Source organism: Podarcis tiliguerta (genome assembly GCF_965153285.1).
Source record: "Podarcis tiliguerta genome assembly, chromosome: 10".
NCBI lineage: Eukaryota > Metazoa > Chordata > Lepidosauria > Squamata > Lacertidae > Podarcis > Podarcis tiliguerta.
This window is the reverse complement of record NC_139543.1, coordinates 66,681,292-66,707,598: the sequence shown is the minus strand read 5'-3', so window position 1 is coordinate 66,707,598 and position 26,307 is coordinate 66,681,292. Positions and strand designations below refer to the sequence as shown.

Below are 26,307 nucleotides of genomic sequence, written 5' to 3'. Positions count from 1 at the left end.
CTGCCCATATGCTGTTTTGGGATCAGCCTCCTTGCTAAGCCCTATCCTCTGATCCTGTCTCCAACCCCCAACCCACTACAGGTCCTGAGCTGTGTGAACCCTGACAATGTGAACAGCCCCGAGATCCCCGTGAAGATCCTGAACTGTGACACCATCACGCAAGTGAAGGAGAAGATCCTTGACGCCATCTTCAAGAACGTGCCCTGCTCCCACCGACCGAAAGCTGCCGACATGGATCTAGGTACGTGAGTCTCTTGCTTGGGTCGACTGAGCAAGGCGTCCAGCAAGCCTGCCAGTCAATTCACACAACCATTGGAATATATAGCAGCATGTGGGAAACTCCCTCAAGGGTTAGCTCTCAGCTTCTCTGGCCTGCATCGTGTGGGGCTCAGTTTTCAGCATGCTGCCATTGTGGGGGGATTTTTTGGAGGGGTTCAGAACAGAGGCTCGCAGCAAGTTCCCAGTTGGTCAGACTTTATTCAATAATGCATTACAGGACAGAGTCCAAAGGGTATTCAAGAGCCTTTCATGAGGACAAACTCTGTGTGGGGAAAATACATCAACTTGGCTGTTTCATCCTCTGGCCAACGCCCTACTTTCTGCCACCTCATTGCTTCACCATCTCTTCACAGTCCTGGAAAACACTTACTAACTATTAAGTTGTGGGTGAACATATCAGACGACACAGCAATTCTTCAAACAGCTCTTGTTTATTCACAGGCCAGAACAGAACTGAGCTGAAAGGTTCAGCCAGCCTGCTTAAATAGAGCTCCACTAGAACGCAACAGTCACCATTTCTGTAACTATCCAATCACTGAACATCACTTTCGATCCCTTATTTGCATATGTGGACCTGAGTGAAAACTATCTACAGTATCCCCCTGCTGGCCCAGGGTGAGAACTTCAATACATAACACTAACCACCCCTTTTTTTACTGCACATTGCAGAGCTCTCCTTGTATCTTGTACCTGGAGTTATTTTTTACTCTAACGATCAGAGTTAGGCTTCCCTTTAACTGGTTCTTACCAGTTTTGTGGGCAGCACAGACTATTGTATACGTGACACTGGCCTCACTGATAATGTTTTTTTTTAATAAGATTTTTACCGAGTGACACTTCTTAAACATGACTGAATTATCTCACATACTAATGACAGGGTGGGGAAAATTCTCAGGCTCCCTCTGATTCAGACCCCCAAACCTCTGGTGTAGGTTTTGATGAGGGGAAATGCAATGGAGAGAATGAAGAACAACAGCATTAGATACAATCCATAGTGTGTGTGTGTGTGTGTGTGTGTGTGTGTGTGTCACAAAATATAAAGAAAAAATGAATTCATAGACTAGATGCAGGGGTCAGCAAACTTTTTCAGCAGGGGGCCGGTCCACTGTCCCTCAGACCTTGTGGGGGGCCGGACTATATTTTTTGGGGGGGAATGAACAGATTCCTACACCCCACAAATAACCCAGAGATGCATTTTAAATAAAATGAAACTTTCTACTCATGTAAAAACACGCTGATTCCTGGACCATCTGCGGGCCGGATTTAGAAGGCAATTGGACCAGATCTGGCCCCCGGGCCTTAATTTGCCTACCCAGGGAGTAGAGGAAAACAGGCATTGGGTCAGCTGCTCCTTCGCTGGGGAATTGATGAGGCCAGGTGGATCTTCCCGATTGATTGATTGATTGATTTACTTATATGCCACTTGCCCCTTTTTCACATTTCCAAAGTGGCAAACATTCAAAACATCAACATACAGAGCAGTGGAAATGCACATATACAAAAGACAAAGCATGTCGGTAAAATAAAAAATGACAAAAGACAAAAGAGAGCCAGTGTGGTGTAGTGGTTAAGAGCAGTAGTCTCGTAATCTGGGGAACCGGGTTTGCGTCTCCGCTCCTCCACATGCAGCTGCTGGGTGACCTTGGGCCAGTCACACTTCTTTGAAGTCTCTCAGCCCCACTCACCTCACAGAGTGTTTGTTGTGGGGGAGGAAGGGAAAGGAGAATGTTAGCCGCTTTGAGACTCCTGAAGGGGAGTGAAAGGCAGGATATCAAATCCAAACTCCTCCTCCTCTTCTTCTTCTTCTTCTTCTTCTTCTTCTTCTTCTTCTTCTTCTTCAAAAAACCAAATTGGGCCAACACGTATTAAAAAAATAAAGAATCTAGGCTTAAGGACATAAATACATAGCAAAACAAGAGTTAACCAGCAATAGCATTTCTGGTACTTGTCTTGCTGTGCCCCAAGGAGCTTGACTTAAATACAGTTCAGAGGGGAGGGGTAGATGGCATACTGCTGGCATACAGGCTAGATGAGATACGGCTGACTCCCAAATCCTTACTCCTGAGGAGGTTGACAGCAGCGAAAAGGAAATGTGGGTGAGGGCAATGGTGGTAAGTCCCTTCTCCAGCCGCCTGGAAGTTAACCAACTGCTGGTGCAGGAGTTACTGCACTAACCCGTTTGCCATGGCAACCTTCCTGGGAGGCAGAAACTGCAGCTTCCCAATACCCTGGTCATCTGGCAAAGGCCGGCATGTACTTTCCCCTGGTCTTGCAGTCCTAGGGCGTTTGAGTGTGTATGTTTTGATTGGACTCAAAATTGCAGTTGGGTTGCAGCTCGCAAAAGATGGCTGAAGTCATGCAAACGCCTGCCAAGATCAACACGGGGAAGAAAGAAAAATCTCAAGCACAAATCAGCAGAAATGTGTCTGAAGTGAGTCTGGGAAAGGAGTGAGGGGCTGGGCAAGGTTGAGCGAGAGGCCAGCCAGGAGCTGGTTAGTGGAGAGAGGAAAGATTTATAGTTGGGCATTGAAGTTCTTGATAACAGAAGTCTTTGTTGATGCCACCTTAGAATCATAGAATCATAGAGTTGGAAGAGACCACAAGGGCCATCGAGTCCAAGCCCCTGCCAAGCAGGAAACACCATCAGAGCACTCCTGACATATGGTTGTCAAGCCTCTGCTTAAAGACCTCCAAAGAAGGAGACTCCACCACACTCCTTGGCAGCAAATGCCACTGTCGAACAGCTCTTACTGTCAGGAAGTTCTTCCTAATGTTTAGGTGGAATCTTCTTTCTTGTAGTTTGGATCCATTGCTCCGTGTCCGCTTCTCTGGAGCAGCAGAAAACAACCTTTCTCCCTCCTCTATGTGACATCCTTTTATATATTTGAACATGGCTATCATATCACCCCTTAACCTCCTCTTCTCCAGGCTAAACATGCCCAGCTCCCTTAGCCGTTCCTCATAAGGCATCGTTTCCAGGCCTATGACTGTTTTTGGTTGCCCTCCTCTGGACACGTTCCAGTTTGTCAGTGTCCTTCTTGAACTGTGGTGCCCAGAACTGGACACAGTACTCCAGGTGAGGTCTGACCAGAGCAGAATACAGTGGCACTATTACTTCCCTTGATCTAGATGCTATATTCCTATTGATGCAGCCCAGAATTGCATTGGCTTTTTTAGCTGCCGCGTCACACTGTTGGCTCATGTCAAGTTTGTGGTCAACCAAGACTCCTAGATCCTTTTCACATGTACTGCTCTCAAGCCAGGTGTCACCTTCTTGGTCTATGTTATTGATTGATTGATTGATTGATTGATTGAGTCAGTGTGGTGTAGTGGTTCAAGTGTCAGACCAGAAGCATGGAGACTAGGGTTCAAATCCCCACATGAAGCTCACTTGGTGACCTTCGGCCAGTCACTCAGTCACTCTCAGGCTAGCCTACCTCACAAGGTTGTTGTGGGAATTAAAGGAGGACGATGAGAACTGGGTATGCTTCCTTGAGGTGCTTCTGGGAAATGTGGGGTATAAATGTGATGAACAATAATACTAAATATTGATTAATTGATTGGTTTGAGGTATATAGATACTGCCTTCCTGCCAAGGCACCCAAGGTGGTTCACAGTTTAAACACTAAAACAAATACATTGGGTTAAATGAAGACGGACAGAGTCCTGTCATGCCAACTGGGAGCTGAGTTCCAAGGGCTGGGCTCCTTCACTTCTGGCTTCCCTCAGGGCATGCTGGTCTTTAGCAGCCCCCAGAAAAGGTGTTGAAGGACAACCTCAATCAGTGGCGTAGCGTGGAGGGTGCAGGGGGGGCCGTCCGCACCGGGCGCAACATCTGGGGGTTAGGGTTAAAAAGGTAAAGGTAAAGGTACCCCTGCCCGTTCGGGCCAGTCTTGACAGACTCTAGGGTTGTGCGCTCATCTCACTCTAGAGGCTGGGAGCCAGCGCTGTCTGCAGACACTTCTGGTTCACGTGGCCAGTGTGACAAGCTGCATCTGGCGAGCCAGCGCAGCACACGGAACGCCGTTTACCTTCCCGCTGGTAAGCGGTCCCTATTTATCTACTTGCACCCGGGGGTGCTTTCGAACTGCTAGGTTGGCAGGCGCTGGGACTGAACGTCGGGAGCGCACCCCGCCGCGGGGATTCGAACCGCCGACCATGCGATCGGCAAGTCCTAGGCGCTGAAGTTTTACCCACAGTGCCACCCATGTCCCGTGTCCCTGGGTTAGGGTTAGGGTGCGCAAATCCACAGGTTAGGGGGCGCAAATCCACGGGTTAGGGGGCGCAAATCCACGGGTTAGGGGGCGCAAATTACTTGCCTTGCCCCAGGTGCTGACAACCCATGCTACGCCACTGACCCCAATAGCTCTCTCCAGCCTTTGATGGTTCCGTTAGTCAAAAGTCTGTGGGCTTCTGCACCAAAAGAACTAGATTGATTAAAAGCATTTAGACTTTCCCCACCTAGGACTAGGGATGGTGAAGGAACTCAATTCAGTTTGCATACAAAGGGGAACCTGCCAAACCCGCCCTTTCCAAAACAATATGTGGACTGAAAGACAGCCATCCTACAAAATTCATACTTTCCCAAATTTTGCGATGCCATTCTCCAGCCAGGTATCACATAGAATAAAGTCATACAGTGCAATAAAGCATGTATAAAATGCATATATCAATGAAAATAGCATTATACTGGGGAAACAGCTCTGTAAAAAATGTGTATATAAGCCAAAGCTGCATGTAAGGGTGAGGGAATTCACACTAAACCGCTGATGAATTTTGTGTTTATACAGACACACAAATCACAGATTGTTGCAGAAATGTGGAAAACTGAATTGAAGATTGTGGAACTTAGAAACTGAGAGACTTGAAACTGCCCCACGTCCTTCCAGACAAAGTTGTCCGCCTTCCCACTTTACTTTCGTTCAGCATAGACGCTTTTTGCAGTTGAACTTCTGCAAAATAGACAGCAAAAGCCGAGCACTGGTTTTGCAAATGCATTTTAATTATGCAGTAAGGGAGTTGCTAGGGTCAAATCAAATTGGCAGCGGTTTTCACATCTCTGTATGAGAAGCATAAACAGTGTCTGTGGCGGGTGTCCCCATGCTCCTTTTAAAAATTGTGAAGTTGAGCGTTGGAGCTTTCCAAGTGCAATGCCTCCTGAATCCAGATACGTGTTGAATTTTGTTGTGGTCACTCAGAGAAGTAGAGGAGGAGTTTGGATTTGATATCCCGCTTTATCACTACCCTAAGGAGTCTCAAAGCAGCTAACAATCTCCTTTCCCTTCCTCCCCCACAACAAACACTCTGTGAGGTGAGTGGGGCTGAGAGACTTCAGAGAAGTGTGACTGGCCCAAGGTCACCCAGCAGCTGCATGTGGAGGAGCGGGGACGCGAAACCGGTTCACCAGATTACGAATCTACCGCTCTTAACCACTACACCACAATGTGGAGGAGCGGGGACGCGAATCCGGTTCACCAGATTACGAATTAACCACTGCACCACACTGTAGAGAGGGAAGAAGCATTTTCAAATGCTTAGAGCTGGGGTGGGAAGGCACTTTCAGCCCAACATTCAGTTCATGCTCTTCACGCCACTGGTGGGCGGGGTCAGAAGCAAATGTGGGAGGAGCAAGTAAGGTAAATTTTGCCTTTGTGTGGTAGGCTAGTTTCAACATGCACTCAAAGCACAACCCCTCTATCCTCCATCCAGGCAGGCAAAAACACAAGGCCAGAGGGTGGAAAGGAGGGCCAACAGGAGTATGGCTTGGGGAGAGTCCTGAGGGCCAGATAGAAAGGTCTGGAGGGCCACATTCACCCCCTAGGCCTGAGGTTCCCCACACCAGCTCAGAGGCACTCTATGTTTTTTCTTGAAACACAAGCCCTGGATCAGAGGAAGCCTTGGGCAGACTCACATTTGCAGACTGAGAGCCAACAAGTCTGACCACAGTCATTCTCCTTCCTTCTCTCTCGCGGTTGCCGCCATGTCTCCTGGTGGGGAAGTTCACCTGTGATTCTCTCTCTCCACAGAGTGGAGGCAGGCGAGCGGAGCCAGGATGATCCTTCAAGACGAGGACCTCACAACGAAGATCGAGAATGACTGGAAAAGGCTCAATACCCTCGCTCACTATCAGGTAATCTGGAATCTTTGCTGTTCTTACCCCTTGAATTCCAGGGACCAGGTTGGCTTCATCACAAAAACAATTAAAGCAAATGCATCATTAGCCCTCTCCCTAATGTTTACTAGTTTACCAGATGTAGGTGTGATGGCCTGGGACTCTGGCTCAGACTCGGAACCAGAGGAGTCTCAGTCCGCACTGGATCCTTTGCTTCAGGCAGCATCTGAACCCAGTCTAGAGCCTGATTCTGAAGAGTCCCAGTCCGCACAGGTCCCCCTGCAATAATCACCAGCTGGACCGAGTCAGGGGCCTGAGCCTGCCCGGGCTCCAGATGTGGGGATGACCTCGTTGCCTCCAGCTGGGCCATCACTTACAGCTGCTCCACTACCACTTGCGTCAGGGGAGGCTAAGGCGGCCCCTGGGTCTAGTAACCCACCGACATCTCCCGAGCTGCAGAGACCAAGATCTGAGAGAAGGAGAGACCTGAGTACTCACAGGAGGAGTGCTCACCTTCAGGCAAGACAGGGAGGTGAGTCACCAGGGATCAGGACCAGCCGTTACCCCAACAGAGATAAAAGGCTGCTGGACCCCGCCCCAGGTTGCGAGAGCAACATTGCTGTTTGCTAGAACCTGCCTGACACCCTATGCCTGACCTAGCCTGGTTTCCTGCCTCGTGCCCTGCCTTAGCCCTGTCGGACTGACTTCTTGCAGAATCCTTGGATTTGGGACCGGACCTGGACCACGTTGCCCAGGTTAACCCCTGGGCCCAGCACAGTATGGAGGGAGTTTGTTCTTCAAACTTTACGAAAGAGCTGGGTCAGAAGAATGACAAGTCGTTCCTTCTCAGCCATCAAGTGGGTGCCTCTGACTGTCTTCCTTGACAGCCGTCTCCGTCACCTGGTGACATTCAATCAGAAATATCCAACTTGGGAGAGAAAACCGTTCCCCCAACTCCTTTCTTTATTCCAGCACGCGCGCCCCGCATCGCCTTCACTCCCCCTGTGATGGCATCGGATGAAATGTCAGGCCACAGATTAGAAACAGATTGGAAGCGGAGATGAGATAATGAGGAGGACAGCAGTTAATTCCATTCAGGCAGGGGAAGGAGATTGATGCTTTCGGTCCTGAAGGGAAATGCCACAACTCCCCAGAGGACCCTGCATGCTAACTAACAGGGCAAGGGAGGGGGCTAGGAACGCAGGATACTGTGCCTTCGTTCCCAACAATGGCAGATGGAGGCAAGTCGCTTATTCACCGAAGAATGGATGCTTTTGAATTCTGGTGCTGGAGGAGACTCTTGAGAGTCCCATGGACTGCAGGAAGATCAAACCTCTCCATTCTGAAGGAAATCAGCCCTGAGTGCTCACTGGAAGGACAGATCCTGAAGCTGAGGCTCCAAGACTTTGGCCACCTCATGAGAAGAGAAGACTCCCTGGAAAAGACCCTGATGTTGGGAAAGATGGAGGGCACAAGGAGAAGGAGACGACAGAGGACGAGATGGTGGGACAGTGTTCTTGAAGCTACCAGCATGAGTTTGACCAAACTGCGGGAGGCAGTGGAAGACAGGAGGGCCTGGCGTACTCTGGTCCATGGGGTCACGAAGAGTTGGACACAACTAAACAACAACAAGTCTCCTCTACAGAAGCTGAGAGGGAGATCTATGGGTGGAAGAGGCGGTCCAAGGGTGGAAATGGAGGTCCATTTCTTCTTGCCCCAGCATGGAAACGTCCTCTGATGTTTCTCTGGCAGTTCTCCACTGACAGTGGGCTTGAAAGCAAGCCGTGCTGCAGCCAGGCAGGGCTAGATAGCATGGTACCCACCAAATGTTGTTGCCTTACAGAACCCAGCATCCTCAGCCATTGGCTGTGGTAAGAGGTGTTCAGCAGTGGAACAGAGGTGACAGGCAGAGATTTTAAAACAGAAGTCGAATGGCCATACGCCAGGGATTAGTTAGCTGTGATTCCTGCATTGGACTCAGTGACCCTTGGGGTCCTTTTCAACCTTACAGTCCTGTGATTCTGATATTTCCTGAATGACTGGCTCATACCTCAGGGAAAGCCTTCTTAAACAAAAACACTTCCAGTAGACACCTAAACATCATGATGCAGGGTGCTGTTTGCAAAGGCCACTGGAGAGGGGCTTAATCCAGATCAGAAGCACATCCCTGCCTGCTTCCCCCACCTTCAAATGGCTATTTTAACCACACTTTTCAAACAACAACAACACCACCACACATTAATTTTAGGTTACATTTTAGTGACTAAGTTTTAATTTATATATTTTTAACTGTTGCTGTATCTGTATTGTCCCTATTATACCTAATTGCAAATTCAAATGTATCCCTGTTGTGTTTTATGACTTCCTGGATATTGTATGTGGGCTGGAACTGGTCTGTGACCAAAATAATAAATAGTAATAACAACACACATTCCTTGTAACAAGTAGGGTGGACAAACGTCTGTGTCTAGGGCTGCCTCAGGATTGCACAGGGTTCTTCCAGAAACATTTCCTTAGTTCGATCAGGAGGCTGGAGTGGAAGATCTGTTAGATCTACTCAGTCCCAGCCTTCCAACATTACAACGGAGAACTTGAAGGGATTGAGTCACAGAAGGCAGGCAAGCCTGAAAGCCACAAGAGGCTTTTTAGCAAAAGGCTATTAGTGTGCAGATCTTATACCACCAGTTGGATAGCCACCAATGTTTCAGTGGGACACTGTTGACCCTCCTCCCTTCATGCGAGGACGAGAAGACTAGCTTGCAGGTGTTAAAAGCCACCTTTCTGGGCTCCATGAAGAGCTGGCTAATTAGCATCTCAGAGATGCTTTGAAGATGAAGGCACTCTGTGTTAAGTGCTAATTATTGTTATTGCTGGTAGAAGAGCTGGCGGCTGTTCCCCAGGTCCTCCGCCTCTCTCTTTCTTCTCGGAATTACCCGTTCTTCAAAGATGTTCCCGGCGCATCTCAATATTCTGTATTGTTCCGCCTGCTTTTTGAAGAGAGGCTCTGAGAGGGCATCAATCAGGAGCTGGAAGGCTTCCCATCTTTTGGAGAGCTTTCCGCTCTTCTGGGCTTCAGGTGGCCTCTTGTGGCCCACAGTCCCAGAGACCTCCAGCCGTAAATCCTTCCTCAAAAGTGCAGAGTACCTCCAGGGCCTGTTCAAGACTTCGTTCTTCACCATGCTTACCTCTGACCTCCTGCCGGCTGAGTCACTGCTGCATACCAGGAGGTTGACGTGGTGCAAAAATGCTGGCAAGAGCACCAAATTGGCTCCGCTGGTGTGTTTGCACCATGCTGACCTCACTGCCATTTCCCCTTCTCTCTCCCGATAAAAGCTGGCTATATGTGTTGTGTAGCCTGTGGCCGAGATAGGGAACTTCCCTAGGAACATAGCCTTATACAGAGGCAGACTATTGGTCCATCTAGCTCAGTACTGTCTACACTGACTGGCAGTGACTCTCCAGGGTTTTGGATTGGGATCTTTCCCAGAACTGGAGAAAGCTTTTGAAGCTCCCGAACGACCGACCAGGAAGGAGAGAACATGCCAGTCAGGCATGTGTCTCTACCAGGGTCCTACATGAGTGTAGGACGATCCTAACATTCCCCCTCCTCTTCTTCTATTATCTCCCAGCTTTGTCCTTCTTCTGTCTCAGAGCCATGACCTTCTGCAAACCAGTTGTAAATCTGTCCTTTCCCCCTCCTCTTGGGAAGGTTCAGGAGGAGTGGGGGCTGGTCTCCACCATTCCTCTTCAGTCCAGTCCCTGAAACTATGGCTCTTTCCCTCTTTAGGTGCCCGATGGATCCGTAGTGGCTCTGGTGTCCAAGCAGGTGACAGCCTACAACGCTGTCAACAATTCCACCGTCTCCAGGACCTCTGCTAGCAAGTATGGTAAGAGCCTGTGCACCCTGAGGACAATGGGGGTGGAGAGGGAAGGAAGTCTAGGCCGGGGCGTAAGGCTTACATCCTGGTATTCCTCATGATAGGGATGCGGGTGGCGCTGTGGTCTGAACCACTGAGCCTCTTGGGCTTGCCGATCGGAAGGTCGGTGTTTCGAATCCCCATGATGGAGTGAGCTCCCGTTACTCTGTCCCAGTTCCTGCCAACCCAGCAGTTCGAAAGCACACCAGTGCAAGTAGATAAATAGGTACTGCTGTGGCAGGAAGGTAAATGGGGTTTCCATGCACTCTGGTTTCTGTCATGGTGTCCCATTGTGCCAGAAGAGGTTTAGTCATGTTGGCCACATAAGCGGAAAGCTGTCTGCGGACAAACACTGGCTCCCTCGGCCTGAAAGCGAGATGAGCACCACACCCCCATAGTCACCTTTGACTGGACTTAACTGTCCAGGAGACCTTGTCCTTTACCTTTACCTTTTACCTATTCTTCATGATATGCCCCAAAGCTCCAAAACAACTATCACTGCACAACCTCAAATTGCCATCGTGTGGTTGAATTTCACCCAAAAACAGTGGCAGTCTGGAATTGCCCTGTAAAGTCCTGCACTTAACCTCGCTGAAGTCAGTTGGATTCACCTCTGGGTTGCACTGGGTTTTTCATGCCATTATTTAGAGAGGGGGAGATATTTGTGGAAAGAAAAAGGAAGATTTCACACCCCTTTACCTGCATGCTTTCCCTAAGCATCTGTTTTGCACTCCTGACTCTTCCCTGATGGGGGTGGAAGGGCTAAAAAGAAAGGAAAGGAAATGGTAACACCACCTTCTCATTCAACCCACCTCAGGTCAGGTCATGACCCAGCAGATGGAGACCAATAACTTAAGCTCTGTCCACGATGCTCCAGGATGCTCCTGGCAGTAATTAATACAGCTTGCAACTCATTAGTGCATTTTCCAAGATAGATCTTGCCCTCCATGGTGACCTCTGATCTTAGCTCATGGCAGATGACAATTTGGTTCCACTTTTTGCATTAACCTTATAAAGTGTGGTGTTCCCCATTCAGCGTCATGATTTGCATATCCTTCTAAAATCTACAAGAGCAGCAGTCAAAATCACACTTGGGGAATTTGAGCACCAAGCATAGCTGTCAACCGTCCCTTATTTGGCGGGAAAGTCCCTTATCCCAGTGCCATGTCTCGCTGCTGTCCCTTAATGATGATGTCCTTTAAATTTCCCGGGTTTCAAAGGAAGCAGCTCCTCTCCCTCCCTCCCTGCCGGCCAGGGAGGATGGAGGCTCCAACTGTGTTGCTTGGCTGTGTTGCTCACCCAATAAGGAGTCTAAGAACGACTGGGAGGTGGAGCTTGCATGCCTTGGGCCGATCAAATTGGCTGCGTTGCCTGGGGACTCACCTTTGCTCGGCGCTTCCCAGCGGAGAGGTGACGGTGGTTTCCCTTGCGGCATCCCCTTTGCCGGGTTGCTGTGCTGTGGGAACCACCGCTTGAGGAGGCTTCATTTGGCTGCTGGCTAGGCTTTCTGCCTTTGGCTTGGAGGGGCTCAGAAGTTGAACATACCTGTGCTGGGAAAATCCCTTATTTTGGCTGCTGGTCCCTTATTTTCAAATCTGTAAGTTGACAGCTATGGCACCAAGCCAGAATAGTAGGCTCAAAAACCCAGCGTGGTTAAGAGATTATTGTCTGTGTTCATGTGAACAGATACATAGCCAACTCTAGCTAAAGAGCTTCAGGGGAGTGGGGGCGGAACCTGATATGGTAGAAGACAGTCTAGCATACTATGTATCAGTTTCCCCCCAACCTGGTGCATTCCACATGTTTTGGACCACAGTTCCCAGCCAGCTTTCTAAACGTGTATGTTTGTCTAAACCAGACTTTCCCAAACTTTGGTCTCCAGCTGTTTATGGACTACAACTCCCATCATCCCTAGCTAGAAGGACCAATGGCCATGGAGGATGGGAATTGTAGTCCAAAAACAACTGGAGATCCAAGTCTGGGAGACACAGCTCTAAACAAAAATGTTTTTAACAGGCACCAAAAAGAATACAATGAAGGCACCTGCCTCGCTGAGTTCCAAAGTATAAGTGCTGCCCCACTAAATGGCCAGTTTCTTACAAATGCGGGACGCATATTATGTGTCAGCTGTAGCAATGCCAGTTCCACCAATCTAAGCATATATGGGGTAAGGTGATCTCACAGGAGTACTGGCCCCAGAACTGGTTGCCCAGCTTGTTCTTGAAGAAAACATCCTGAAGCTATGGGATTTCGCCCTTTCAGAAAACATGATCCGCTACACGGGCAGCCCAGACAGCTTGCGCTCCCGGACGCCCATGATCACACCCGACCTGGAGAGTGGAGTCAAGATGTGGCATCTGGTCAAGAACCACGAGCATGGAGATCAGAAGGAGGGCGACCGAGGGAGCAAGATGGTGTCAGAGATCTACCTGACCAGGCTTCTAGCCACCAAGGTATGGAAGGGTTGTGGGGATCGGGGAATAATTTGGTGGAGAAGGCTTTGGAGGACAGAAGGTAGCAGTACTCTTGGGATCTTAGAATCATAGAATCTGGAAGTCTAACCCTCTGCAATGCAGGAATATTTTGTTCCACGTAGGGCTCAAACCCTTGTCTTGGCAGGTAAGAGATGAGAGGATGATTTGGCGGCTGGGTTTACCTCTTCATCAGCAGTGTTTCCTGCTATTCAAAAGGTACACCGCCTTTAAATGCAACAGTTAATATTCACAATCACTGCAAATATATCTAAAGTGAAGGAATGGGTTTCCCAAAACCAAAAACTGACTGTGCAGTCAGTCTGAAATGGGCCCCCAAAATCCCCATTTTTCCTCCTCCAACGGAGCATTTCTAAAATGCATTAACTTGAGCTTTTCAAGCTCAGGAAGCTTGAGCTTGAGTCAATGTATAAACAGAAAGCCAGCTGTATAAACAAGTGCTCAAAGCCCTCTCCTTTATCAGTCCGTGACGGCAATGGATGGCCTTGTCCATTCCAAAGTAGAGCAGGGATGGCACGTCGGGGTCTTATCTTACATCCTGACCACAAAGACGCACAGACCTTGTCAGGTCTGACAAGACAACCGGGAACGGCGCCAGGAGTTGGTGACCTCCTGCCCCAAGATAAGAGTATAGGAACAGGAACAACCTTTTATGGTCAAGAGTGCCGGAACAGGAACAACTGTTTATAGTCATGGATGTCAACTTACGTGTATAAGCTGACGTGCTTGGATTCCTGGGGAAGGGGGGAGAGGGTGCCTGGAGGATATATATACTGCATGAAATTTCTCATTTCTTTGGACTTGCTGTGGACTGACCACGCAAGTGCCTTCTGCTATCCGGAGAACAGAACAAACTCTTTTTCTGAACCAAACCTTGGTGTCATTTGACTTCTTTTCTCCCTCCCGGGAGCAACACAGACCCCACCAGTCGATATAGTCTAATAAGGCTACAAAGGTATATGCATATATTCTAGTACCTATGGTTGCCAGCCTTCGTATCCAATTTGCAGACATTTTTGTAATGCAGAGTTGGGCCTGGTGCCAGAAGACAGATCCCTCTACACCACATCCTTGGGGATCCTGTCCATTCTGTGGACATCACCAAGCTAGTGTAGATGTCGCTGGTAAAATGTAAAGCAATCTAGCCTGCTACACCTCCAGAAGGGTGGGGATTCCAGAGTTCTGGTGTTGCTTATAGGGCAAGGTGAATGTCAGTCCCAAATCATTTGGGCCTTCTGAAGGGAAAGCATCAAAATGGCTTCCAAGAAGAATCTTAGCAACCAGGGAGACTTATTTAAATATGTCTACTATTTTTTTAAAAAAATAACATATTTACAGACCCTCCAACTGTCCCTATTTTCTTAGGACGTCCCTGATTTAGAGAAGCTGTCCCGGTTTCTGTTTTTGAATGTCCTACTTTTCCTTAGGCTGTCCCTTTTTTCATTGGAGAGATGTTGCAGGCTATGTATTTAAATGTTTTAGTGAAAGTGCTAAAATCCTGTGATTTTAGCAAGAATACTTGTAGCAAGAAGATGGAAATGTGAAACAACACCAACAATAACAGATTGGCAAGCACTTATGATAGAGTATCTCCAGCTAGCAAAGCTGACGGGAAAAGTCAGGGGAGCCTTAAATCAGAAAGTATATGGAGAATGGAAAATATTTAAGGAATATATAAGATTATACAGTGGTGCCCCGCAAGACGAATGCCTCGCAAGACGGAAAACCCGCTAGACGAAAGGGTTTTCCGTTTTGGAGGTGCTTCGCAGGACGAATTTGCTATGGGCTTGCTTCGCAAGACGAAAATGTCTTGCGATTCCTGGGTTTTTTCCCCGCTCCCTACCCCCTTTTTCTAAGGCACTAAGCTGCTAATAGCCTTTTAGCAGCTAATCCGCTAATCCCTTAAGCCTTTAATAGCCGCTAAACAGCTAATAGCGCTAATCCGCTAATGGGCTTGCTTCGCAAGACGAAAAAACCGCTAGACGAAGAGACTCACGGAACGGATTCTTTTCGTCTTGCGAGGCACCACTGTACTGTAAAAATGATACCATCCTAGCAGAACTGGAATGATACTTGTGTACAATAAATGAATGAAATAAACATCCTAGCAGAACGCATGAAAAAAGATATAAAATGAAACTGTGCGATAAAATCACGACAAGAGAAAAAGTATAATGAGAACGATTGGAAGGTTCATAAGGAAAACTTTGTTGGGTAAGACATGATGTAGGATAAACAGTTGGTCTTTCTTTTTCATTTCTCTTTTCCTTTTTTAAAATTTGTCTTCTTAAATCTTTTCTTGCCTTTTTTGTCATGATGAATCTTTCCCCCCTTCTTTTTGTACTTAATTCTGTTATACTTACCTTGGTTGTATGATAGCATTTTAAAACAATAAAGATTTATATATAAAAAAAGAAAGAAAGAAAGTGCTAAAATCCAGGCAAAGAATGGATATGTCAAGGGTGTCGGGCAAATGTCCTCCGGTTCTGGAAAGCTCCTCCTGAGTAATATATATATATATATATATATATATATATATATATATATAATTTTATTAGTATTTTCCACACAACAGCAACAACACACAAAATATCGAAAAATAACAATACACAGAAACCAACATTCGAAAAACTAAAAAAGCAACAACTATAAAACCCCAACAAATCCATATCTTACAAGTTAATATTATAGGTTTTTTTAGTGTTTATATTATTAACCCCCTGAGTCATTTTACTGTGTGCTGCACAGAATCCCCATCTTCCAGGAGTCTCTGTGACCCTGAACAAGCTGAAGTCTGTTTGAGGAGCACCCTCATAATGCATCCTGTTGTCTGGAGCGCAATAACCATTCTCTCCCTCCTCTAATGTTTAGGGCGGGTTGATCAGGAGGAGCGTTTAGCAAAGGAGGAGAGAGATGGAGAGAGTTCTCCAGCAGACTGGTTGACAGGGGAAACAGCCTCTCCGCCAAGGTGCCTGGCCTGTGCGAAGGTGCAGGCAGGCGAACGAGCCGGCGGTGAGCACTCAATCTGTCACCGCGCTCAGCCTTTCATGGGAGATGATTTGCCTGACAGCTCTATAACTCTCTGCAGTTGACTTTCAGCCCGAGAATGCCACGGACGGTGCTTTAACACTTGATGCCTTCCGCGTGGCGACACCTCCTTGTCGCTCAGCGCCGGCACTTTGTTATTTACACAGAATTGGTTTTGCCGACAACTTTGCAGCGCTGCGCGGAAGCAGGGCAGGCAGAAGGGGCGCTGTGTTAGGAAAGGAAAACGGATCGTCGTGAGGCAAGCTTAGGGGTGGAGGTTAGGGGGTGGCACCGTCTAAATTTTGCATCAAGAGGAGCAGGCGGGTGAAGGAAGCTGAACTCAGCCTACTTGCGGACATCCAGTGGAACGTTGTAAAACCCAGGACAGACCAAAGAAATTAGTTCTTCTCATGCATGGTTAAACATAACCATTCTGGCTAGTAGCCATTGAATTTGCTTAACCCTCCCACTCCTAAGGAAGTCAAATTATCCTCCACCAGGGCCTTCTCAGTGATGGCTCCGACCTGGTGGAATGCTCTGTCCCATGAGACCAGGGTCCTGCAGGATTTCCTTCCGCAGGGCCTGTAAGACAGAGCTATTCCGCCTGGCTTTCAATTTGAACTTAGCCTGATCTTTTATTCCCCTTCCTTCCCTCCCCCTCCCCTTTTTATGAAGATTACCCACTCTGGGATCCCACAGCTAATTCTACCCTGGTCTCCTCGCTGGCCCAAATAGGACTAATTTAGCCAGCTAGCCCTGGTGATCATCTAATGTTTATTGGATGGATTTCCCCCCTAAATTGTTTTTTGAATTCTGAATTTATTGTTATTCATGTTTTATACTGTATTTTATGCTGTTTTTGTTGCATCAACTAAGTGTTTTAAATTTGTTGTTAGCTGCCCTGAGCCCAGTTTTCTGAACCGGGAAAGGCGGGATATAAATAAAAAATATTATTATTATTATTATTATTATTATTCCCTCACCTCATAAGCAAATGGGGCAAACATGTAATAAATGGATCTTGCTGTCCCCATCACCTCTAATTTGACTCTCAAAATGAGACCCTTGTTATCTGGGCAACATGCAAATTTATGTAAACTTATTTGAGCAAAAAGCGAATGGTGAATGGTGGAATGCCCTCCCGTCATATGTCAAGGAGATAACTAACTCTACAACCTTTAGAAGACATCTGAAGGCAGCCCCCTATAGGGAAGTTTTTAAAAATGTTTAATGTTTTATTATGTTATTATCTATGTTGGAAGCCACCCAGAGTGGCTGGGGCAACCCAGTCAGATGGAAATAATAATAATAATAATAATAATAATAATAATAATAATAATACCAGATCAAAGCCTTTAAACAGTTGACAATTCTAGCCACAGATGGGGCAAAGATTTTGATAAGCCTTCATGGACAAGAAAGGGACCCAGTTTTGAAAAACACAAACAAAGCCTACAATGTGTACTACTCACCCAATTGTCTAGCTCAGCTGGTTAGTGTGTAGTGCTGATAATTTCAAGGTTGAAAGTTTGATCCCTGTAATGGACACCTGCACATTCCTGCACTGCAGAGGGTTGGACTAGATGGTCGTCAGGGTCCCTTCCAACTCTACAACTCTTATCTTCCTAGATCATTTCACTGGTTTGGGAGACGTGTAGCAAGAATCAGTTCCACAGGCTGGAATGCTGCACAACGAGGAATCCGACAACTTTGGCAGTTGTGCATTCCGGAGTGAAAACATTTTGTGACATTTGAAGTGATGTCATAGACCTAGCCTATTCACACATTGATTTAGAAGCCTTTTGTCCTCCAGTGATGGGCCTGCTTACCACCCGCAACACCACACTGAGAGCCAGTGTGGTGTAGTGGTTAAGAGCTGTGGACTCGTAATCTGGTGAACCGGGTTCGCTTCCCTGCTCCTCCACATGCAGCTGCTGGGTGACCTTGGGCCATTCACACTTCTTTGAAGCCCCACTCACCTCACAGAGTGTTTGTTTTGGGGGAGGAAGGGAAAGGAGATTGTTAGCCACTTTGAGACTCCTTCGGGTAGTGATAAAGCGGGATATCAAATACAAACTCTTTGTCTACTCTTCTTCCTCCTCCTTTTGCTCTCCTCCTACCAGGGCACTTTACAGAAGTTTGTGGATGACCTCTTTGAGACCATCTTCAGCACAGCGCATCGTGGGAGTGCCCTGCCCCTGGCCATCAAATACATGTTCGACTTCTTGGACGAGCAAGCAGAGAAGCACAATATCCACGATCCTCACGTGCGGCACACTTGGAAAAGCAACTGGTGAGTGGAACATCGTCATAGAGTCATAGGGTGGGAATGGACCCCAATGGTCATCTATTCCAACCGCTTGCAATGCAGGGGTCAGAGCTAAATAACCTCTAACAGCTGGACATCCAACCTCTACTGCAAAGCCTCCAATGAAGGAGAACCATCCGTTCCACTGTTGAACAGTTCTTACCATCAAAAAGCTCTTCCTAATGTTTATTCAGAATCTCCTTTCTTGTAACTTGAATCCACTGGTTCAGCTCCTACCTTCCAGAGCAGGAGAAAACAAGCTTGTTCCCTCTTCCATGTGACAGCCCTTGAGATATCTGAAGATGGCTACTCTGTCTCCTCTAAGTCGCCTGTTCTCCAGGCTAAACATCCCCAACTCCTTCAACCGTTCCTCATCAGGCTTGGTTTCCAGACCCTTGCTCATCTTGGTTGCCCTCCTCTGCACACCTTCCAGCTTGTCAATATCCTTCTTAAATTGTGCCACCCAGAACTGAACACAGTGTTTTCAGGTGGTGAAATATACTCAGAGTTGAGAGTAGATTTCATGCTCTTTATTCAGCTCATAGTGGTGAGGAGGAATGGAAGTTCCCCCAGAATGTCTGCTTTATATACATTATTTACGCAATGGGCCCCATGTGATTGGCTATTTCCGGGATTCACCTGTAGGTCAATCAGGTTGCGGATTCACTTCCACCTGGAGCTGGATTGGGTGGCTCCAGTGGACCAATCAGACTGCTGCATTCTGGACCCTATTGTTCTAGGACCAATCAGACTGCTGCCTTTTGGATTCTATTCAACTCAGTACATAACAGGTGGGGTCTGACCAAGGCAGAATAGAATGGTACTATCACTTCCCTTGATCTGGACACAAGGCTTCCCCATCACTCCACATATGTGCCCCACTCCCTCCCTAAAGAACAAGTTGGTTGAATGCCACCCAAGAAACCCCCTCAGTTGTTGTTTTTAAAATGTGATATGCAAGGGGGCATGGTTAGCACCAAGAAGGGTGTCTGATGGAGCCCCCAGCTGCCTCTTTGGGGACCCCAGCTCTAGGCTGCTGCTATATTGCATGGCAAGTCCCCCCCCCCCAGTGGAAATAATGACACAATTATTAAGGTCAATGGGCTAAATAAGGCCATTTGGTTACATCACCTGTAACCAACTTTATTGGTTACAGGTGATGAGCGGTATTGGCTTAGGCATTGGTCCTAACCAACTATATCCAACTTCAGCCCATCTACTTAAAGTCCGGGAAGGGTTAACCACCAGTAGGGGGAGGGCTTGATGCACATCAACTAGGAACTCCCCTGGGGTCACCAATTGGGGGTGTGCCTTAGGCCCTCACCTCCCCAGGCTTCGGACAGGGCCACGCTCCCCAGAATCCTTTAATGGACTACCCTTCAATATGTGGGGCAGGTGATGGCGCTACCTCCCCTCTTCCATCTACAGAACAATACCAATGCCTAACCGCCAATACCAAGAAAGTTGTGACGATTTGCTACGAGGTAGGCGAAAACCAATTTGCCAAGTGGAAAGATTCCTACCAGGCCCCTCAACAGCGACCAACCAAGGTCCATAGCAACCAAGGTCCATAGCAAGGTCAAGGAACTTAGAGGGTGGGAAAAACCGGAACAGCTGGCAGGCAGCAAAGAGGGAAATCCCCAGCCACGTCCTGCCTTAAATAGGGCAGGCCACACCCCCAGAGCCAGCCGATTGGCTGGCCAGGGTGTGATGCGGCCGGGAATCCCCCCAATCGTGTGGGGGCCGTGAAGCCCACAACCCCACCTCCTCTGTTGGGCGGAAGTGGCTTTCCATGGAACAGGAGCCACACGCAAAGATCAGCAGAGAGGGAGGCTCCCTTTCTCACTGTGCCAGTCTGCTAGGAAGTGTCGCAACCTTCTCTGCAACAATCCGAAAGACGCTGGCACGTCTTGAGATGCAGGCGAGTGAGCCAGAGGCGCTCTGAAGCATCTCCTCCATGCTGACTGGCAGGCTGTCGGCATTGTACACACAAAAATAAATAAATAAACAAGAGAAACTCCAGGCAACCAAAGAAGCTTTCAGCTAATGAAACATTAGCATATTATTAACATCATCTGTGGCACTAATCTAAGTCTGATTGAAGCCACTCAGACTAAATGAGCAGGAGGTTTATTTAAGGGGGGGCGGGGGGGAGAGAAGAGGTGGGTGGAAGGGGGGGCGGCGGCTTGAGAATCGAGGGAAAAAATGATCTCTTCTCAGTCAGATTCAAATGATTCCAAGTTGGCTTCCCCTGGCTTCATTCTTCCAAGCCACTGCTCTACATATCTTCTGCTACCAGATGCTGGGAGAAGTCCCTCGACTCGAGGAAGATTCGGTAATAAGTCAGGATTCAAGTGCAATCGACAGAAATAGCCAGGATTTTGTTAGGGAAAGAATCGTGTTATCTCGCAGTTCATGGATCATGTATCAAACACGGTTCTTACATATGGAGGACGTGGGACCTTTGAAGGTAGCTGGACAGGTTTGGAACAGGAAGAAATTTTGTGGGGGTTTTTAATAGATATTTATTAAAATTTTCAACATATTACAAAAATTAAAAAGAATAAAGAACAATAAAAATAAAAATAAAAATAAAATACAAAATAAAAACAGTTAAAAACAAATCAGTCTTTCCATATCTTATCTTTCCTTTACTTATTTCCCTGACCTCCTCACACCTCCCTTTCTTGCATTCCAGTTCAATTGGTTAATTCAGCAAATCCTTTCCCTCTTTAATTTTATCTTAATCTTTTATCTTAATATATTATAGCTTTAAATTATCACCTGTTAACAATCCATTTTTACATATTCCTTAACATTGCTGCTAAAAAATCCCACTTAACTTCAATCCAGCATCATTCTAACATTCATTAATTTTACAGTGTTTCTGTAAATAGTCTTTAAATTTCTTCCAATCTTCTTCCACTGACTCTTCTCCCTGGTCTCGGATTCTGCCGGTCATTTCCGCCAATTCCATATAGTCCATCACCTTCATCTGCCATTCTTTCAGAGTGGGTAATTCTTGTGTCTTCCAATACTTCGTGATAAGTATTCTTGCTGCTGTTGTAGCATACTGGAACAGGAAGAAATTTCGAAGCAGTCATCATTCCTGTTTAGCTTCAAATGGGGTGCATTGACTACAAGGCTGGCAAAGGAGCAGCGCCATTGTTCTTGTTATGTAATTCAATATTACTCTGATATAATTATCATCAGCATCTCGTTTCACGGCAGCTCAGGGCTGCATACATGGGGATTATCCCATTACAGCCAGACAACGAGCTGTTTTAGCATTTGAATGCGCATCTAAATGCACATTTCTAAACGTGCTTCCTCAAAATATGGGCTTTCAATGCATTTTTATACTTGCTTGCTTGCTGCTGAGCTAAGAACTTGCAACAAAATGTTCTGTAGGTGCGAAGTCTGACAGGCAACTGTTCATCCAGAAAATGTCCTAGCTGGCTTCTGTTGGAAGGGTGTACCATTGGAGGGTAAAGTCAAGCCATTGCAGAGTTAGAGCGCTTGCTATGACTGCAGAGATCCCTACAGGAGAAACATGTTTTCTTGCAGCTGGGGCAGATGAAAGCGCCCAGTTCTTCTTTCTGTGCTCCGTCCAGAGGTCATATCTTTTCTGACCACTGCTATGGATGCATGACCTGACTGCCTGTCTCCAGACACTGTGGTCATTTGCAAGGATCCCATAGCAGGGTTAATGTTGTATCCCAATTTTCAATTTACTCATGCAGTATTCCCCATGTCTGCTCACTAGTGCACTCTGCCAGTCATGCACAAGTGGCTTCCATGCCACAGAGCACCTTGGACCAGTTAAGGCGGATTGGAACTGATGGGAATTGTTGTCCAGGGCATTTGGAGAATACCAGAATGGTGAAATCTGGGCTAGGGAAATGGTAACCTCTTAAAGAATTTCACTAGCTGATAGTCCATTTCTGGGCTAACTAAAAATGCTGGTGTTGATCATCTTCAAAGCCTTGAATGGCTTGTGAAGGAGCATCTTTCAGACCAGCCAAGGAGACTCTGCTTAACAGCCCACCATTAATATCCATCAGGTTGGTGCCAATGGGATGCGGGTGGCGCTGTGGGTTAAACCACAGAGCCTAGGACTTGCCAATCAGAAGGTTAGCAGTTCGAATCCCCGCAACGGGGTGAGCTCCCATTGCTCTGTCCCTGCTCCTGCCAACCTAGCAGTTCGAAAGCACGTCAAAGTGCAAGTAGATCAATAGGTACCACTCTGGCGGGAAGGTGAACGGCGTTTCCATGTGCTGCTCTGGTTCGCCAGAAGCGGCTTAGTCATGCTGGCCACATGACCCAGAAGCTCAGCCAATAAAGCGAGATGAGTGCCGCAACCCCAGAGTCGGTCACGAGTGAACCTAATGGTCAGTGCTCCCTTTACCTTGGTGCCAAATATATCCCTTTCTTTTCCTTTGGACCACATCAGCAAGGCTGAGAGCAGGGTCTTGTTGTCTGGGCAGTCCAGGACCTCCATACACACTGCCCAGGCTTGCACCCTGGAGAGGCCACTTCAGGGCTGCAAATCCACCCCTCACTCCTCCACTGTCCCTCCCATTTGTAGTATCTCTATTTACAAATCTCCCCATGCATTTGCCTTAAGAGGACAATATGAGACTGGGAACCCCATGGCTTGTGCTTATAATGTATGGTTGTGCCTAAGCTGGGAGCAGTGGTGTAGTAGCACAGCTCCGGGACTCTTTTTCAGAGCGGGAGCAGTGATGTAACCTTCCAGAACACCGGAGGAACTGACAGGCCATTCTTGCAAGTGAATGAGGTCACAATGCAAGTGAATGAGGTCATCATGAGGCTTTCAAGTGTGGTTCTGGTAGATTAACATAAGGTTCGTCTACACCTTCACTTGTCCCGTGCTAGAAAGCATGGGTCCATGTGGTTTTCCTCTTGACCTGGGCTTTCTGGGCATGGATCCGAGCAGTTTTCCCCTTGCCCCACTCCTTCCCCAAGGAAAACTCTTGGGAACAAGTGGGGAACATCAGGGGAAGAGGAATTGTGGATAAGCCTCAAGTAAGAGAATAAGGAGAATAATCAGAGACTAGATACCTCTATCCTCTGAAGGGATTCAGACTTCCTGCCAGCAGTTTAAGCTGCAACAGTTCTTTGTAAGAAGTTTGAATTTCTAATTAAAGCAAAAGGTTGCAATTCCGTTGGCTGAAGACTTTTTGTTAACACTCGAAAGTGTTTTACAAGGTGAACGTATACAGCTGGAAGTAAGCGAATTCCTCTTCCTTCCTTCCTTCCTTCCCTCTTTCTTTCCCGAAGCTTGCCGCTAAGGTTTTGGGTGAACATGATCAAGAACCCGCAGTTTGTCTTCGACATCCACAAGAACAGCATCACCGACGCTTGCCTCTCGGTGGTAGCACAAACCTTCATGGACTCCTGTTCAACCTCAGAGCACCGTTTGGGCAAGGATTCCCCCTCGAATAAGCTCCTCTACGCCAAGGATATCCCCAGCTACAAGAACTGGGTGGAAAGGTATGTCCCACCCTTTCTTGCAACACTAGAACTCAGGGCTGTACGGTCATAGAATTGTAGAGCTGGAAGAAGACCCCTCAAGGTCATCTAGTCCAACCCCCTGCTCTGTAAGGGGTTAGTAATAGGTTCAGTTAGAAAAACGTATGTTTCTGCATAAATTAATTTTCGGAATTCAGTGATGTCATGGTGATCATTGGCTAAGATGGTTTCTGAAGGACATGACCATTGTTTGTTTGTTTGTACCCTGCCTACCTGACTGGGTTGCCCCAGTTGATGGTGATGTTATAAATTTACAGACCTACATTGGCTCCCAGTATGTTTCTGAGCACAATTCAAAGTGTTGGTGCTGAGCTTTAAAGCCCTAAATGACCTCAGCCCAGTATATCTGAAGGAGCATCTCCACCCCCATCATTCAGCCCGGGCACTGAGGTCCAGCTCTGAGGGCCTTCTGGCAGTTCCCTCACTGCGAGAAGCCAAGTTACAGGGAACCAGGCACAGGGCCTTCTCGGTAGTGGCACCCGCCCTGTGGAACGCCCTCCCATCAGATGTCAAAGAGAAAAACAACTACCAGTCTTTTAGAAGACATCTGAAGGCAGCCCTGTTTAGGGAATGTTTAATGTTTGATGTTCTATCACGTTTTTATTAGTAGTATTCTGTTGGGAGCTGCCCAGAGTGGCTGGGGAAACCTAGCCAGATGGGTGGGGTATAAATAGTAAATTATTATTATTATCATCATCATCATCATCATCATCATCTCAGGGCTATTATTATTAGCTCCTCTGGAGTGATGGTCACCAACCTAGACGGCTTTAAAAGAGGATTAGACAAATTCATAGAGGAGAGGACTATTGAGTACAACAGTCCCAGCCCCAGGAAATTGCAAGAAGGGAAAGTGATCTGTTGCTATCAGCCAAGAGTTTCGCCTCACTCTCCTTTCAGAAAAGCCCTGCCCTTATATATCAGAAGTAGTGGATAGAGCATATGTACACATCAGCTGGCACCTCCCCACAGCAAATTTGCAGGGCAGAGCGGAACGCTATAATAGCATTGTACGATTTCATTGGGCAGTAATAATGCTTTTGAGTCTTTGGTGTGCTCCAGATAAGTTATCTTGCTAATCCTTGCAACAGCCCCAAATGTTATAGGCCGGTATCATTTATTATCCCCCATGCTGTGGAGGAGGGGCTAAGCCTGAGAGGGTACTTAAGTCCATCTAGTGGGTTCATGCCTGAGATTAGGTGGAATTGAATGAAGGATTTCCTAGCTCACAGCTCCCGCTCTTAGCAGATGCAATGGTGTGGTGCCCTGTGCTTAAGGAGAGGAAAGGGCAATGGGCATCTGTCTGCTTCGCCTCACTTCTGCCACCAGCTTTGCTTCAGAAATGGAAGGAAAACTCAGACCCTCCTTCTCCTGTCCTGCCAAGGCTCCCAGCACAGGAGGCGAGGGCCAGGTTAGTCTCCTCCACCAAAGTGATCCTGGGGCTGGACTGACTCCATGATGAGGAAAAGCTATGTCAGGGAATGGTCTGAATCAGAGGATTGGGGAATGCATTCTCAGGCAGATCAGCTCCTCTTTGAAGAGGAGGGAGGAGACCCCCCCCCATTTCCAGCGGTTTCAGGAGTAGAGAGCAACCCAGACACTGAGCAGCTTCGACAGGAGTTGCCTAGTTATGAGATAATGGAAAGCGAAACAGAAGGGAGGGTACAGCCAGCAGAGATGTCATTAGAGAGTGTGGGGAACCCTCCCTCCCCAAGAACTAGGAGGTCCGTCCGTATTAGAGAACATAGAATGCAGAGAGGAGGCGGAACTTCCTGTGGGCGCCCAGGATGTTGCTGGAGACGGAAGGGGGAGGGTTTAGAGTAGCCAACTCTAAATGTGATGCTGATTTTTGCTTGCAACCAGATGACTGAATCCAAAAGACTATAAAATATAAACTGCTTGTTAATTCTTGTATGTGTGGTGTAGTGGTTAAGAGCGATAGACTCGTAATCTGGTGAACCCGGTTCGCTTCTCCGCTCCTCCACATGCAGCTGCTGGGTGACCTTGGGCCAGTCACACTTCTCTGAAGTCTCTCAGCCTCACTCACCTCACAAAGTGTTTGTTGTGGGGGAGGAAGGGAAAGGAGATTGTGAGCCACTTTGAGACTTCTTTGGGTAGTGATAAAGCGGGATATCAAATCCAAATCCAAGTTTCCGAAGGGAGGGGAGGACAAGAATTTCCCTAGCAAAACATAGATACCACACACACACAAAAAACCCCTCACCATGAAAAGTATCTTGGATAGGTTTATTAAGGACAATTATTTGCTCTTGTGGAACGACAAAAAAACCTGTGACATACTTTCGGTTCTAGGTAACCCCTGCAGAAGTAACATATGCTGTTTGCCTTTGTTCAGGTGAATGTAGCCTGAGTTTGCAAACTCAGCTGTGTACCACTTCTGCCTCTTTCCCTATGCTTGTTTCCCTCTAGTAGTTAAGAAGAAGAAGAAAAACTTGGGTGCAGTATGAAAACTAGGCCATAATCAAGCAAGGTAGCTCCAGAGAGGCCCCTTGGTTGCTAAGAAACTGCCTTTGCAGAAACCGAGGTCTCCGGCCGCTCCTAAAAATAATTATCTGGTCAAATCGGAACCCAGCGGGGCTGCTGGGCTGAGAAGAA

The 26,307-nt window shown here is 47.4% G+C and overlaps 1 protein-coding gene across 4 annotated transcripts in view; it reads left to right on the top strand.

Moving 5' to 3' along the window:
* The window catches only part of PLXNA4 (plexin A4), a 618,767-nt gene that overhangs the window by 573,430 nt on the left and 19,030 nt on the right, over window positions 1–26,307 (top strand). For all 4 annotated transcript variants that reach the window (XM_083401717.1, XM_083401718.1, XM_083401719.1 and 1 more), the window contains 6 exons: window positions 82–241; window positions 6,306–6,409; window positions 10,179–10,278; window positions 12,571–12,761; window positions 17,951–18,120; window positions 23,440–23,652. In XM_083401717.1, coding sequence (XP_083257843.1) covers window positions 82–241; window positions 6,306–6,409; window positions 10,179–10,278; window positions 12,571–12,761; window positions 17,951–18,120; window positions 23,440–23,652 — 938 coding nt within the window. The remainder of the gene's footprint in view (window positions 1–81; window positions 242–6,305; window positions 6,410–10,178; window positions 10,279–12,570; window positions 12,762–17,950; window positions 18,121–23,439; window positions 23,653–26,307) is intronic.